This window comes from Populus alba, chromosome 14 (genome assembly GCF_005239225.2).
Source record: "Populus alba chromosome 14, ASM523922v2, whole genome shotgun sequence".
Taxonomy (NCBI): Eukaryota; Viridiplantae; Streptophyta; class Magnoliopsida; order Malpighiales; family Salicaceae; genus Populus; species Populus alba.
This window is the reverse complement of record NC_133297.1, coordinates 5850349-5865704: the sequence shown is the minus strand read 5'-3', so window position 1 is coordinate 5865704 and position 15356 is coordinate 5850349. Positions and strand designations below refer to the sequence as shown.

Below are 15356 nucleotides of genomic sequence, written 5' to 3'. Positions count from 1 at the left end.
CCCAATCAATCCACCTCAATGACAAGATTATAATGCTTATGGAGGGGTCAACACCAAAATCCCCTTAGCTCGTAGACAAGTTTGGAACACTCGTGGATGAACTTGAATCTCAAACAATATGTTTCATTCATGATAAGCGATCTTGCCATCCATTAAGGCAACTTCAAGATGCTTGACCTTTTTAATTTTTTGAAATCCACCAAAATACAAATCGAGCACATTGTTGGCCAGTGCATGTCCTGTCTAATCGATTCCTTCACGAAAAGCAGTTGTTGTTCTCTAAATTTCTCGTAATAAATAATACATCTAATAATTTCATCAAAAATATAATTAGCATTTATAATGTATAATAATATGAATAGTGCTTAATAGATGTCGTATAAAAAAAAAACCATTCCATGCCAATTGATTTTGTCTCAAATAATGGGGGCTCATAATGCACCAGATTATATGGCCATCTTAGGAAACGCGACCTTATAGGTGTAATAAACTGGCACGTTATGGGGAAATAATATCTAATGTAATTGTCTTGATCAATTATTGGATTCCACTTCATGAATATCTTATCTCTCCTTACATGCTAAAAAATTAGGCAAGCTGCACTAATCCTCAATCAATTCTCTTCGCGTTACCTTGGTAATTGATATTATGCAACTCGTCATTAGTATCAATATAATTTGAGATGTGCTGAGACATATCAAATTGTTGCATTGCCCGATTAGAGCAACGCTTCTCAACAATATCAAAGTAATGTAGCAGGATTGGTGCTAACCACAAATCCCTTCTTTTTTAACATATCGATAAAACTTTTAATATCTAATCATTGATGTGTGACATCTAAATAACCTATTAAAACATGAAAGATATATCTTAGAAAAAAATTCAAAACTAAAAAATTAACACCTAGACATGAACAAATATAACCCATACTCGGTGAGGCTATTGTGCAAGTAAAACTCGTGGATGTGAGTGAGAGCTAAAGTAAAATGTCTAGTCTCGCACCATTTGACATGACAAGCCAGAAAACTATTATATTTTTTTATGTAATTTATATAAATAACATGTTATTCAAAATTTATTAAATTCTATTATTGGTAATATCCCATTGAGAGTTACCCTTACGTGTCAGCATCAAACGCACTACTCCCTCAAATCTTTTGATTACCTATATAGAAATACTCTCGTGACTGAAGCTATATAAATTTATATTTATAATTTGAAGTCAATATTTAAAAAAATGAATTAGCATTAACAAACAAAGTAAATTGCTCACTAAAGAATATTTAAAATAAATACACGTGTAAAACACTAGCATTAATTGCCTGTAATACTTATGAGTATGAAGGACCCTTAAATATGTGCATTATGTATGATCAGTCATACATAATCAATTGAACATTAGTCGCATCCTCTAGGGATTTTTGAATGAGTGTTCAAACACTTCAATTTGCTGATGTCACCTTTAAAAGCAAAGATCAGAGGCACGCATTCTAGTATATAACTACACAAAGTATCTTGGTCAAGTGACCCCCTAGTTCTTATAATAGGGGTTATATCTATTAGGAAGGAAACTAACATGGCGATATCATATAGAATTTGTGTCATTTCTCCAATACATAGGTGGAATGTGTGGGTCCTACGTCTTCATCACTAAACCATTACTGCAGTCAGTTTATAATCAAGATGTATATCACATAGTTTTTTTATATAAAAACTAATGTCAATAACATACAAGTGAACACGCTCAGACATTAGAAAAAAACAAACAATTCATACACAATTATTAAAACAATAATTAATTTAAATCTTAGTTTTTTTATATAGGTCAATTGACCTCACATAACTATTAAAAAAATAATTAATTTAAATCTTGGTTTTTTTATAGGTCAGTCGACCTACATATTCTAAATATCTTTAGATCAATGTTGGTTTTGCAATTACAAATTCGACATGTCATCGGGATTTAACTGCACTGACAAGTGGTCAAATCGGTCGACACTGTTAAAAGTTGAGGAACCTTATATAGTTTAGACCATATCTACCCCGAGCTCCATATGGAAAAAATTTTTCAGTGTAGCAATATAACTAATTTGAATAATTTGAAATAAATGTAGATATTCACATAAATTGTCTAGTTTGACATGTCCTTTTGTTTTGTTCCATTTAATAGCATATGTCATACTTATTTTGTAAGCGTCTGTCATTGTTATCCATCTCATTGTAAAGATAAGTGGATCTCCTCCAAATCTTGTTTGTTGACATCTATATATCATTAACCTAAAATAGTTATGACATGGTAGTGTGTCAAGTAAGAGTAAGAAAACAAGGAGTATATAATATATATGTTGGGTTCTTAATGCATTACAATTGCATATAAGTTTTAGGCAAACACAGGGCCTGTTGCTACAATAATTTCTGACATGTATCGTTTAGATGTAGTAATACTTTTAAACCCGCCTTTGATTTTTCATCCAACTATTAACTAATCACTCGATAAGCCTAAATTTCTACAACTCAATGCCCAGTCATTACACGTGGTTCGAGCATACCCACTCACCTTCTAAAATTCAGGAGTTAGAGGTTCTAGTTTAGTAGCTTAGTAAACTCATTATCCTCATCTTCACCATTTTTGCTTAATTATACCTACACAACGATCGTCTTTATCATCAGTTGGTTTAAATTCTCCATAAAAATATAAAACATAAGTCATAATTTATTGTGTTGATGTTAGGTTCCTTACATAATCACCTAAACCACGGAAACTAGGTGTTCGTGATGCTCGTATAGTTCTTTGAATGTAACTTAATACTCATGTGAATTCTATATCAAAAGAGTGTTTTTATTAAGGTCTATTATTAAAATAAAACTCTAAAATATACAACTATTATCGTTGGCCAACCTAAATATTAAATTCACACTTTTATCATTATAAATAGATACATTGACATAACAAGATAGACCTAACCCAGTTTGCATCCTCAAAGTAATATTTTCCAAAACAGTAAAGAGAAAAACGAAGAGTGCCTATTCCAATTTTGTTTTTTTTCCATGTACTATATGACCTCGACGCACCATACAAGGCAGAGAGAGGAGAGAGGGGGAGAGAGAGAGAGAGAGGGGGGGGGGAGGGGACAACAGGCATGGTCCTAATTGCCACGTCCTATCTGGGTTTGACGAAAATAAAAATAATAAATGAAATAATCACTCATCAATGCGTTTTCGTATCCCCATTGGCTGGCGCGTACGCAATTGTACGGATTGATGTTGATTTCTTACTAACATTGTACCATGGATGCTCCCTTTCGCTTTTTATGGCCAAAAAATAATAAAATAAAACAATTGCAGGCTTTGAAGACCCTCTTTATACTTATTTATGGTACTTACCTCTCCACCTAATTTCAACCATTTCTTTTTCACCGAAAGAAAAAACAGCCTCCATGAAAAACTCAAGAAGCTTCTCCATGTTCTTCCCTCTTCTCTATTTCCCCTCTCGGTATCTGTTAGGGTTTTAGAGGCTGTTTAACACTGCAGCAGGTAAAATAATATTTGCTTAAAATTTAAATTTCTTATACTTTGTTTTTAAATTATTTTAATATCGAAAATAAATTATAAAAAATAAAAAAATATTATTTTAATATATTTTTAATCATAACCTTAACTATCACAAGATCCAGGGTTATATAATATGTTTATTTATGTTGAGGAAACTTAAATACACCATCGATATTATACATTTATTTTTATATGAATTTGAGTTTTTAATTATTTTGACTTCTAAATTAAGGATTCTGTCTCAACACTTAACCAAAAACGTCAAGTTTTCTACAAAACAATGTTTTTAATGATATAAAAAAGTATAATTCAGACGGTGTTTTGAATTTTAAAATTATTTTTATTTATTTTAAATTAATTATTTTTAATATTTTCATATTATTTTGATATACTGATATAAAAAATAATTTTAAAAATATATTATTTTAATGTGTTTTAAAATAAAAACTAATTTAAAAAATAATTACTATTTATATTTTAAAAATATTATTTTAATTGAAAATGCTTGAAAGTTTGATGGTAAAATTAGTAAAAAAAAATAGCTAGATCGTAAGATTAAGAACAAAATGAATATTTTTGTTTACATGGTAGTAGTAAAATTGGTATAAAAACTAGTTACTCTTTATCGGCGTGTTTCGAGGAACTTAGACAAAGAGAGAACAATGATCAATAAGGAAAGGTTCATGTTCGTGCGAGGTCTGTGGTGGCTTTGGTTGTGACTAAAAAAGGGAGCTCGAGTATCCATCAATCAAAAAAAAAAAAAAAAAAAAGGAAAAAAAAAAAAATTAGTTGGAGCAACAACTTCTTAGCTAGCTAGACATATCTTTCTGGTTCAGTCATTACCCACAAACCTAAGATTTTTACTTTTAAACAAATCGTGTTCCTTTTCTGGTCATCTTTATTCCTTTCCAGTTTCTCCTCTGGTACAGACCCTCTGGGTTTTTTGCCAATTTGGTAAGATTTCCAAATCTTCCCTCTGACTTCTTCTTCCTTTTTACCTCACCTGTGCTATATGAATTGAAGAGCACGGGCCTTGTGGTTTGGCTTGCACATGTTTTTTTGAGCAAATCAACTACTTCACTTCTATCAGTAAAAATCTTGTTGGCTGTTTTTGGGTGTTGCTTTTTATCCTCAGATTTCCTCAGCTGCTTCCTTTTCTGGCTTTTATGCGCCATTTCATGATTAAAGCTCTCGTGGGTTTTTTGCCTGTTTGGTAAGTTTCTCTCATTTCTCATCACCTTTGGCTTCTTCAAAACCATTTCTTAATTGATCGCTTCTCCTTGGTAGCATTTACTCTCCTGCATCCTTAAATCAATCCATCAAGACAGTTGCTTCTTCAACTGGGTTGTCTGGTCTCAATTTGCTCCCAAGGCTCGGATTTTTGTAGTCCCTCCACTTTCTTACCTGGAAAGGAGAAACCTTTTGTGCTGGGTGTAGTCTATTTGGTGAGCTTAGTTTTTTTCCTCTTCTTAGCTTTGAATTTAACAGAATCTGTAAATTAAGCTGAGTTCTTTTCAATTACGTGTATTGACCCTCACCTTGTTGTGAAGGTATAGAGAGATGGTGAGAGGGAAGACACAGATGAGGCGCATAGAGAACGCCACAAGCAGGCAAGTTACCTTCTCTAAGCGGAGAAATGGGCTGCTGAAGAAGGCTTTTGAATTGTCAGTTCTTTGTGATGCTGAGGTTGCCCTTATTGTCTTCTCTCCTAGAGGAAAGCTCTATGAATTTGCAAGCTCCAGGTATCATCTTTTGCACTACTTCCCAACTTTCCTTCCATGATTTATATATAGAATTAATTCGTGTCTGGCTCCTTTGATTTGATCAAACATCCCTCCTCTTTACATCCAAACTCTTGATTTCTTGCATTGTTTTTTCCCCATTTTCCTGTACCAAGAGGGTATGGTTCTTGCACCTTAGGGTTCTGTGCATGATCTTAGTTAGTCTCTCTCTCTCTCGCCCCCACCATCTCAGAGGCATAAACAAGTCAGACACAAGTACACACAGAAGCACATATAGTGGTCCTTGCTGGCCTTAATTCTCTTATTATCCTCTATTATGATCCAAGTGATTCCCTTTCTGCTCCTTTGCCCGTTCCAATAATTTTTCTCTCCGGGTTCTGATCTTCTTGTGCTTTAAATCCCACTTCCTGTATGCATATGAACCCGAAAGAAACCTGAAATGTTGAAATGGTGATCTAAGTATGATGATCCATGTCATCTTCACTAGCCTAATTAGCCCAAATCATGGTTGAGTATTTTGGTGCACTTGTCGAGATAATTATTACAGTAGGTTCTTGGACATCAGATTGAAGTACAGTACTGACGGAATAAAAAACTTGATTCATCACTGACCGTGAAAAAAATACCAACGTTGAACTTGTAGCTCAATTTGTAACCATGTTTTTCTGGAGGTTTGAAATTTAAGTCTGTCCTTTGTGAAATAATAATAATAATAATAATAATAATAATAATAATAAAACAAAAAACAAAGTGAAAATATGGTACACCTTTTGGTATTCAGCTCCTTTGCTAAGTTAGAAACTAGTCATTCACGAGTCAAAGAGAGAAAAGAAAGGAAATGCAATATCACTTGTAATAATTACTGATGGTTTCATGTGAAGGTGAGAATGAGTATATTCAGGCCCAGCGATGATTATGATTATCCATGTATCAAGTTTCTGCTATGTCTATATTTTATTTATCATTTAACAGTTAAAAAAAATTAAATATTTATATCTATCTATCTATTGATTTTTTATTCTTAAGTGTTCATTATTATTAGAGTGCCAATTATTATTAAACACAAAACAAAATAATAATATATATTTCAGGTGTGAATGTATATGTTAAATGATGAAATTATAAATGTTACACACACAAGTATTATGTCAATATTGATATGTATATATTATATTGTATTCGAAATAACAAAAATATTTTGTGTGTATATCTATATAATAAAAATGTGTATCTTGGATTATGTTTTGAAAACATCTATCCCCTATCCATTATCTATTAGATAAAATAGATAATGTCCATTGGGTTTGGATGGAATTACCATTTTATTTAGGTTTTATAGTCAATTAGGTTGTATTTTCTTACTAACTTGGATAAATGCTAAAATTAGATCATGAATATTTATATGAATACCCAAAATCCATAAATATAATATGAATTCCTAAATTTTTTATTATCAAAGCAACGAGTACAGGATATATATATATATAATGAAAATTTGACCCGTGAATATCCATTACCATCCCCAATTTCACATCAGTGGTTTTCCTTTTTCTGGATTATAAATGCAACTATTTCAAACTTGTTTAAATTTTTTCTTGCATCCCCATCCCCTCTCTCTGAGTATTTATTTCCATTAACCATTGAAGAGTGGTCTAGTCTTAAAATAATAGTTCATACATCCTTCCCTTTTATTTGAATTCTTAGAATGAAAAGGAGTGGGATGGATAACATATATAGAAGCATAAAAGGGGTGCTCAAATTCTCTGGTATATGATTAATGTAATGCTCAAGAAAACTATTGAAGGATCATATCTTCTTTCCATGATCACATTTTTTTAGCTATTCAAACCTATAAGATCAAGAAATTCATTTTCCTATTTCACCTTTTATGTAAATCTTTCCCCTTATTACCTCTTTCCAATTAACCACATAACTGAACAGATGGATTTATTTTTATTCTAATTTTAATGAATCTTTAGCTTTTACTCAACCATTCTTGCCGACCTTTGATCCTCCCTACCAAGAACATTGTTAGGGACAACTAGTTAATAGCCTTCATCATATATAAGTTATCAAGATTAATCTGTGCTATCGTAGTGAAATGCCTTGGCTAGAATGTCACCATGGGGTGATGTATATTTCATTGAATTGAGGAAGTAATAAGTTTAAAGATTTTATGAACAGTACTGATTTGTCTTAAGGATCCAATTTTTTTAAAGAATCTGTCATTCTTTAAATAACAATTTTAAAGATTTTATGAACACAAATCCATTTTATGAACACTGCTTCAAAATAAAACAACAAGGAACAAAGTGACAAATAGTTTTAAATCTCAAGTCTTTTTTTTTTTTATAATCAAAATCTCAAGTCATTTTTCAAATAATCTTTCGTTTTAATTTTCTTATAATCATTGCATATGCTTTCCAATCCTAAAAAATTCTATCATGCTCGCTGGATGAGGATATAAATTTTTAACTTCCAAATATAAAAAATAATTGAAAAACAAAAGTTGTTTATTCTTGTTTTCAAAAATTAGATTTAAGTTTTTAAATTGTTAAAAAAAAAGCACAATATTTTAATAATAAAATAAAAAATATGAAAATACATAATGATATGAAGGGATTCCATTAAATCTTATAGATTTAAGGTGATGTTTTTATGAAATTGTTAAGCATATTTAGCCTGTCACATAAATCATAAATTAAGAAAAGATAACCAATTAATATATCAAATATATACCATTGGTGGGTTGTCGAATCCACATCACAAAACTAAACATTTGCGTATTAATAATTGTAATAAAACTAAATAAGGAGCTTCTAGAGGGACTTTTTTTTTTTTTAAGAAAGCTAGAGGGATGTTGTGATTAAGGTCATATATATGTTAAAACCCTGAAAGTGGGTGAGATGGGTTGCAAGGATGATGGGAGGACTATATATTAAGTAGCTTTCTGTTGAAAAAGGAAGCAATTGAATAAAGGAGTTTAGCTGAAGGACTTTATATATCTTCATATAGGACAAGTCTAATTTATTCATGCATTTCTAATTCTGCTTATTATATCTTTGTATAATATCTGTTTACTAATATGTTTTGTTTTTATCAAGGTTTCTCCATTCAAATTGATAGAACTGAATCTTTTATTCTAAAATGCCTTTGAGTTTAATAAAGGTATAACTTTAATTGTTTTCAAAAAAATAAAAAATTTCATTCCTTATAATTTCTATAGTTGAGTAATTTTGAAATTCTTTTTTTCTTAAAATATTTTGAGAATCTTCTAGCAATTTTTTTATCATACCCTTGTATGATTCAAATGTATTTTTGAAATGTTAAAAAATAATATCATTAATTAAGCATCATCTAAATAAATCTTATATGTTTCTTTAATTATTAGATTGTGATAAAAAAAAACACAAATAAGATATCTGAATAAAAATAAGTGGTATTGTATTGATTATAAACATTAAATAGGTGCTATTTGTAACATTTTAAAATATTAATAGCAAACTCTATAACTAAAAATAAATGGTATTTATTAATTTGGAATATTAAATAATTCTTAACAAATGTCTTTTGAACACCCTTAGCTAACTATACCCTTGCAACAATCCATACCTCATCCACATCTTATTTGTTGATCTTTTTTAATTCTTTAGATTAAGCTTCACCATTATATCTAGGATCATGGCACCAAATTTCTCAAGAATTTTATCCATATTCAATGCTAGAGTTGTATTATGTCTACAAATGAGTTGTGAAAACTAGCTTGATTTTCACGACATAGATCAAAATATCCATGATCGTTAAACTTGTTGACACTTGTCAATTGGCTCATTTACCATGAAGAAAGGTCCATCCTCATGTTATGATAATTAATTTTCGGTACTTTTTATGGGTTAAAGATTGGTAACTTTTTTTTTTCGTTGGCTAATTTAAGTTATTTTTTTATTGGCTGGCAGCATCAAATTACCACAAAATTTGGATAAGAATTGCCTAATACATTCAAATGAGTTGGGTGACAACCTTTCACTGTTCATATGAACAGTGAAGTAGTTTTTTTTTTTTTCCATTTTCTTTTCCCTCTCTCTTTCATTTTTTTTTTTTCAATATCATTCTTTAACATTTGCTTGATTTTTTTATTTTTTTTTATAAATTATTTTGATTTGTTTTCTATGAGGTTATCTTAATCTCAAACATTCAAACATTTGGTTCGTGTTTAATTTTATGAGCATCTTTTTTTTTTTTTATTGTATAATTAAGTAAAACTAGTTTAAAAAAAAATTTTTTAAATCCAGTGGAATTCATCACCCAGATTGCTAATTTTGTAGGTTAAGTCGCGAAGTCGGGTTGATTCAATATGTCGACGTCTTAATATTAAGAAAAAAGATCCTCTTGATTTTTTTTGTTTTTAAAGCCAAACCATGCTTTTTAAACTCACACGATTTAATTTTAAACCCGGGCTAGGCTGGTTGGGTAAAGAGATTTCAAAGTTGACTTGTTGAGTTGAGTACAATAACAATACAAAATAGTTTCTTGTAGCCTAAATATTTTGTTTTCCTAAACTACAGGAGGTTCCTAGATATAATACCTTTTGAAAGTTGGTTAGGATGGTTTGCTAGTTTTTATAGGATTCAAATTCAAGGAAAGGTTGAGAGGAAAATTTATTGTGAATACACTAATTTAATTTGTAAGTGATTTGTCTAAGACAAATCACAAATAATTAATTTAACCGTGTTGTGCATGATCTAGTCCAAAAATATACATAAAATGGTAAGATTACCTTAAATATAGTGTTTAAATAAAAAACATTATGCATATAGAACCTGAATAAATAAGGATTTAATCATTCTGTATTGTTTAACAAGAGTAAATTATAAACTAGTCTCTTTAGTTTTGGAAAACGAATTAAATAATCTATCTAGTTTTAAAAATCAATTTATCAGTCTCTTATCAATGTTGCTGATGATTAATTTAGTGATATTTGTTTTAAAAAAACCCTTCCTTTTCACCATTTTCCCCATATCATCTATTTCTTTTAAAAAGAAAATATAAAATAAAACGAGTTAAAAAAGAATGCTAAATGTTCGGAATGACTAAGTTATAAATAGAGCTAAGAATATAAAAATATAAAGGTAATAGAATATATAGTTTATGAAGCAATAAAGACTAATTAACTAGTTCTGATAAAACTATAGCGACTAAATTATAATAAAGTCAGCTTGGCAAAGAGAAGTTCAAAGCCTAAAGAGAATTGGAGATGACATCTTGCATAATATTAGGATTCTGTATTTCTCCTTCAAGTTTTTTAAATATTTCGAGATTGATATGTAACATGCCTACAAGTTTGGACTGATATTTCCACAACTACTGGATTTTGGACTCGGCACTCTTTTAATCTAACCCTTACTGCCATTTTATCAAGCACACATGCTTGCATTTAGAATGCAGTTTTCCTGTCAAGGTTCTTCAACCCCTAAGAATCGAAAACTTTCTAACTTTACCGGTGGCCGGTCATATTGGAAGCAAAATGCATATGTTGGGTTCAAAATTTGGATCAGATCGGTAGAGAGTACTCATATTTCGTTTTTATGTTGTTTTCGATAAAAATGAAAATATGTATTCATTGCTTTGTTATTGAACTTCAGCATGCAGGAGACCATTGAACGGTATCGAAGGCACGTGAAAGAAAACAACACGAACAAGCAGCCTGTTGAACAGAACATGCTGGTTATCCTTCTTTCCTTTCCTATGAAACCCAATGATCACACACACACAAACACAACAATCCATAGGTTTTCATAGATTCATTATAAATGATCAAAATACCCTACGTGAGTGTAAAAATAAAAGTGAGAAATCTATTATCACTACAAGTAGTAGGATACTGTTACATCTTGTAGATTGTTTGCTATTTAGTATCTAGTAATATTTGTTTTAAATTAACAATATTACATGTTGCCTTCTTGCGCTTTGTCAAATAAGCAACCAAAGTGATATGACTTTGTCTTGTTCATTGATAGACGCTTGTTGTGCAAAATTTATTAATAATTTGAATAAAACAACCGAATGAAAACTCATATTAATTTGTTGTTTAGTTTAACTATATATAAACACAACAATCATGCTCGAATGAAATTACATAAATTTAAACTTGATTGTATGCTAACACTTGTTGAATCACTTATAATCTAATTTAAATGAATATCAGTTATTGTCAAGGATTAATCATTTATTTTTATGGTTTTATTACTCCTCTATTAGTGCAAATGGATTTATTGTAATCAGTCTTCCTGGATTCCAACAATACCATCATATTTAGTTGCATTACTAAGCAAGATCCACAAACTCTTAAGAAGTATAACTAAAATTCTCCCTGCATAAGCCAAGCTCTAGTATAGAAGAAAAACAAATGGAAAAAATCAGAGCTTAAAAGTGAGTTTAATTGTTTGTTTAATTTAACTACAAGGTAAAGTATATAAATCCTATATAAACATAGGATCAAAGTAGTGTAAATTTAGAATTGATTGTTTAGTAACATTTACATGTTGAATAACTTTGAATATAATTTAGATGAAGATCAGTTATTGTCAATGATTATTTTTGTCTTTAAAACTTTATTGTTCATCTCTAGCTGCAAATGAATTAAATACAATCAGTCTCCTATGATTTCAACAATGCTACTTTGTTTAGTTGCACTATTAAACAAACTCCATGAGCTTTAGAGAATATAACTTAAAAGCTCTCTACAATATAACATAACCTAAGCTCTAGTATTTAAGAAAAACAAAGGATAAAAAACCAAAGCTTAAAACCGAGAAAGGTAATTTGAAAATTGAGGTGAGAAAGAATCTCAAAATTCATGTAAAACACTCTTCTTTCCACTCTTTTATAATGGATTTTAAAACCAAAATTGATGTAAAATTAATTCTGGTAATTACCTTTATATAAAACAAAATTATTAACCTAACATTTTTTAACTTGAAAATCTGATTTTTTGTATTAAATAAAAAAAAAAAGGTTAAAGAAGAAGATTGTTCACTCTATATTTATGGACTTGACAACCTAAACGAGTCGGTAAAAAATAATTCTTTATGATTCAAATAATTATTTTATAACAAACCCAAATCCAAGTCATTTTGTCTAGGTTCATTTATGACTCTTCAACTTTCTATAATATAAACTACCAGGAAATCTTCTATTTTTTCAATGTGAAATAAAGAGTTTTGCGTTTCACAAAAACATGCCAGCAAAAGTTTTTGAGATCAACTTTTTTTTTTTCATCCATAATTTTTTTATGTCATATTAATGTTTTGTGCTAAAGAACTTTAGTTGAAGAATATTTTTTTTAATAAAGTTTTAATCATAAAAATGAGTTAACCTCACTTTTAATTTGTCTTCATACATGTCCATTAACCATGCTTTAAAACTTTTTTTCTAAAAACTCTTGTATGTTGAAATTGCTTTTGATATAGTGTTCATAACACAAAAAGCTCTAAAATAGATGACACATCATATGCCCAGAATTCCCAATTGTATATCATGCAGAATAGATTTAGTTGTTTCGGCATCTTTAACTATCAATGAGCATTTGCATGTTTTTGAATAAAAATATTGGACATGTATGTTAGAAATAACAAGGAGAGAAGGCATGAAGGGAGCTCCTATATCAAGTTACTCTTAAATGAGAGGAAATCTTTATAGACTTGGATTTAAATATAATATTTGAAAACATATATTTATACTAATCTGGATAATTCAAGATATTTAAATCCAAGTCTATAAAGATTTCCTCTCATTTAATGTTACTTGTTCATCCACTCTATTTTGGGATTTCTTCCTTTCATCTACACACATGCTTTAGTCATTCTAAACACTCACAAGATTGAACTAGTTCCGATACCATATTAGAAATAACAATAGGATAAGGGTGGAAGGTAACTCTTACACTATATTACTCTCAAATGAGAGAAAGTTTGAGAGAGAGAATCTTGATAGACTTGGATTTGAATACAGTTCTTAAACACAAATATTTATACTAGTCCAAGATAATTCAAAAAATTTAAAAAGATAAACACACCTTTAATAGTTATACATATAACTAGAAGACACTAAGAGAACTAAAAAAACATTTAGACTTCAAAATTAATTCCAACAATGAATGCATTGCTTTTCTTTTCTTCTGCTTTTGGCCTCTTTTATTGCCAGCAGATGTTTTTGGTTTTACTTATTTTTCTCATGCACTTGAATTTGGAATTGCAGCAACTAAAGGAAGAAGCAGCAAGCATGATAAAGAAGATAGAGCATCTTGAAGTTTCGAAACGGTTCGAAGGACTAGTTTTAACCTTTTGTGACTATAGTTTAGTTTGATGAATTGATTGTCCGTTGGAATTAAATATAATAAGTAATTTTAAAATGCCGCAGAAAGCTACTGGGAGAATGTTTGGGATCATGCACTATTGAAGAACTACAACAGATCGAACAACAGTTAGAGAGGAGTGTAAGCACCATCCGTGCGAGAAAGGTTTGGCCATAAACACCATTATCACTTTGTTTATGCCAATAAGTCATTTTCAGCTAACGTGCTTATTCTATGTCAATGTTCAGAATCAGGTTTTCAAAGAACAGATTGAGCTACTAAAACAAAAGGTAAATAGTCAATTCGTTTTTTATGCCAAGAACTTGTGAATAAAGAAACCAAAGGCTGCAGAGAAGTTGGATGTTTGGGAGTCCATGTTATGTCTCATAAAGGAACCTGGCGTTTTTCCTTCTCCTCTCCCTGGAATTCCTTTGAACCAAACGATGAAGTAGTGAATAAGATTTTTCAAAGAGTGTTTCGCTAATTGCCAACTTTATGTTCCATGTCCTATTTCTACGTTTCAGGAGAAGCTACTGGCAGCTGAAAATGCAAGACTGTCTGACGAGGTGAACTTTTATTCATATTGCCATTATTTTTTTGACATGAACTTCCGATTAATGCTCGTTTTGTTTTTATCATCGTCAACAGTTGCATGTCTTATTTCCTTTTCTCCGTAGCATAAACTCAAGTAACTAAATCGTAGTCTAAAACCTAGCTGGAGTTTGTTGCATGTAAGTTATGAAATAATTGTGATCAATTCTAGCATAGAGAAGGATCTCGAATCTTCATGTAAGTTATGAAAAACTGCATGGCAACTTTCAGCTTGCTTGCATAACCTCACTCTTTTATCATGGAATTTCATTTCTGGAAGACTGTCCATGAAATTTCATCTCCCACATGAAAATTGTCAGTCTCTAACAAAAATGTTTTGGAAAATCTTTTTAATTTAGCCTCAGCATTTGTGTAAAATCAGGAAACATGCTCCTACAATAAAAGGCCAAATTTACTTATATTCGTCACTTTTTGTCAATTCAATCCAATTGGACCGAACAATGTAGTATCCTTGAAGCACCTGGTCATACTTTGTTTACAAATAAGTTTAATTAGTCTGAATTGACGAAATGTGACGAATACAAGGTGATATTGATGAAATTTTATTCTTTGGAGCTTGTTTGCCAAATTGGCATAAACTTGGGGGTTAAATTGGGGGGTTTCAGCATATTTATATACAACATGTAGCAATGCAAATTTTCCTTTTCAGTGTGGTGCACAGTCATGGCCAGTCTCATGGGAACAGAGAGATGATTTACCCCGTGAAGAGCAGAGAGAAAGCAGTTCAATTTCGGATGTGGAGACGGAATTGTTCATTGGACCACCAGAAACAAGAACAAAGCGCATCCCACCAAGAAACTAGCGGTGAATGCCCATCGTACTGTGAGGCCAGCCTTTTCATATTCTTAGACTCTTGCTAATGCTATATTGCACCTGCGCAAGCAATAATTAAGGCAATAGTATTATTTTAAGAGAAATATATATGCTGTCTGTTAAAAAAGCTACCATGATTGATTGAGATCAACTGTAAACAGGGTACTTAAATATTGTAATTTGGTATATATTTGACGTATCATTAGACTTTCCCTTGTGTGTTTTTCTGACAATAATTTTCTTAAAATCTGTTTACTAGCCTGCCTTGATGCCCATATACCATG

The 15356-nt window shown here is 30.6% G+C and overlaps 1 protein-coding gene across 2 annotated transcripts; it reads left to right on the top strand.

The window, feature by feature from the left end:
• The first annotated feature begins 4190 nt into the window (after nt 1-4190).
• On the top strand, nt 4191-15284 carry LOC118041260 (MADS-box protein SOC1). Of its 2 annotated transcripts, none has more exons than XM_035048528.2 (10): nt 4191-4506; nt 4688-4765; nt 4840-4997; nt 5109-5294; nt 10937-11018; nt 13551-13612; nt 13713-13812; nt 13896-13937; nt 14172-14213; nt 14909-15284. In XM_035048528.2, exons 4-10 carry the CDS (start codon nt 5113-5115, stop codon nt 15059-15061), a joined length of 663 nt encoding a protein of 220 aa, XP_034904419.1. In that variant the 5' UTR covers nt 4191-4506; nt 4688-4765; nt 4840-4997; nt 5109-5112; the 3' UTR covers nt 15062-15284. The 2 variants fall into 2 exon arrangements, with proteins under 2 accessions (XP_034904419.1, XP_034904417.1); XM_035048526.2 differs by having other exon boundaries at nt 4193-4506; nt 5103-5294.
• The last annotated feature ends 72 nt before the right edge of the window (nt 15285-15356 follow it).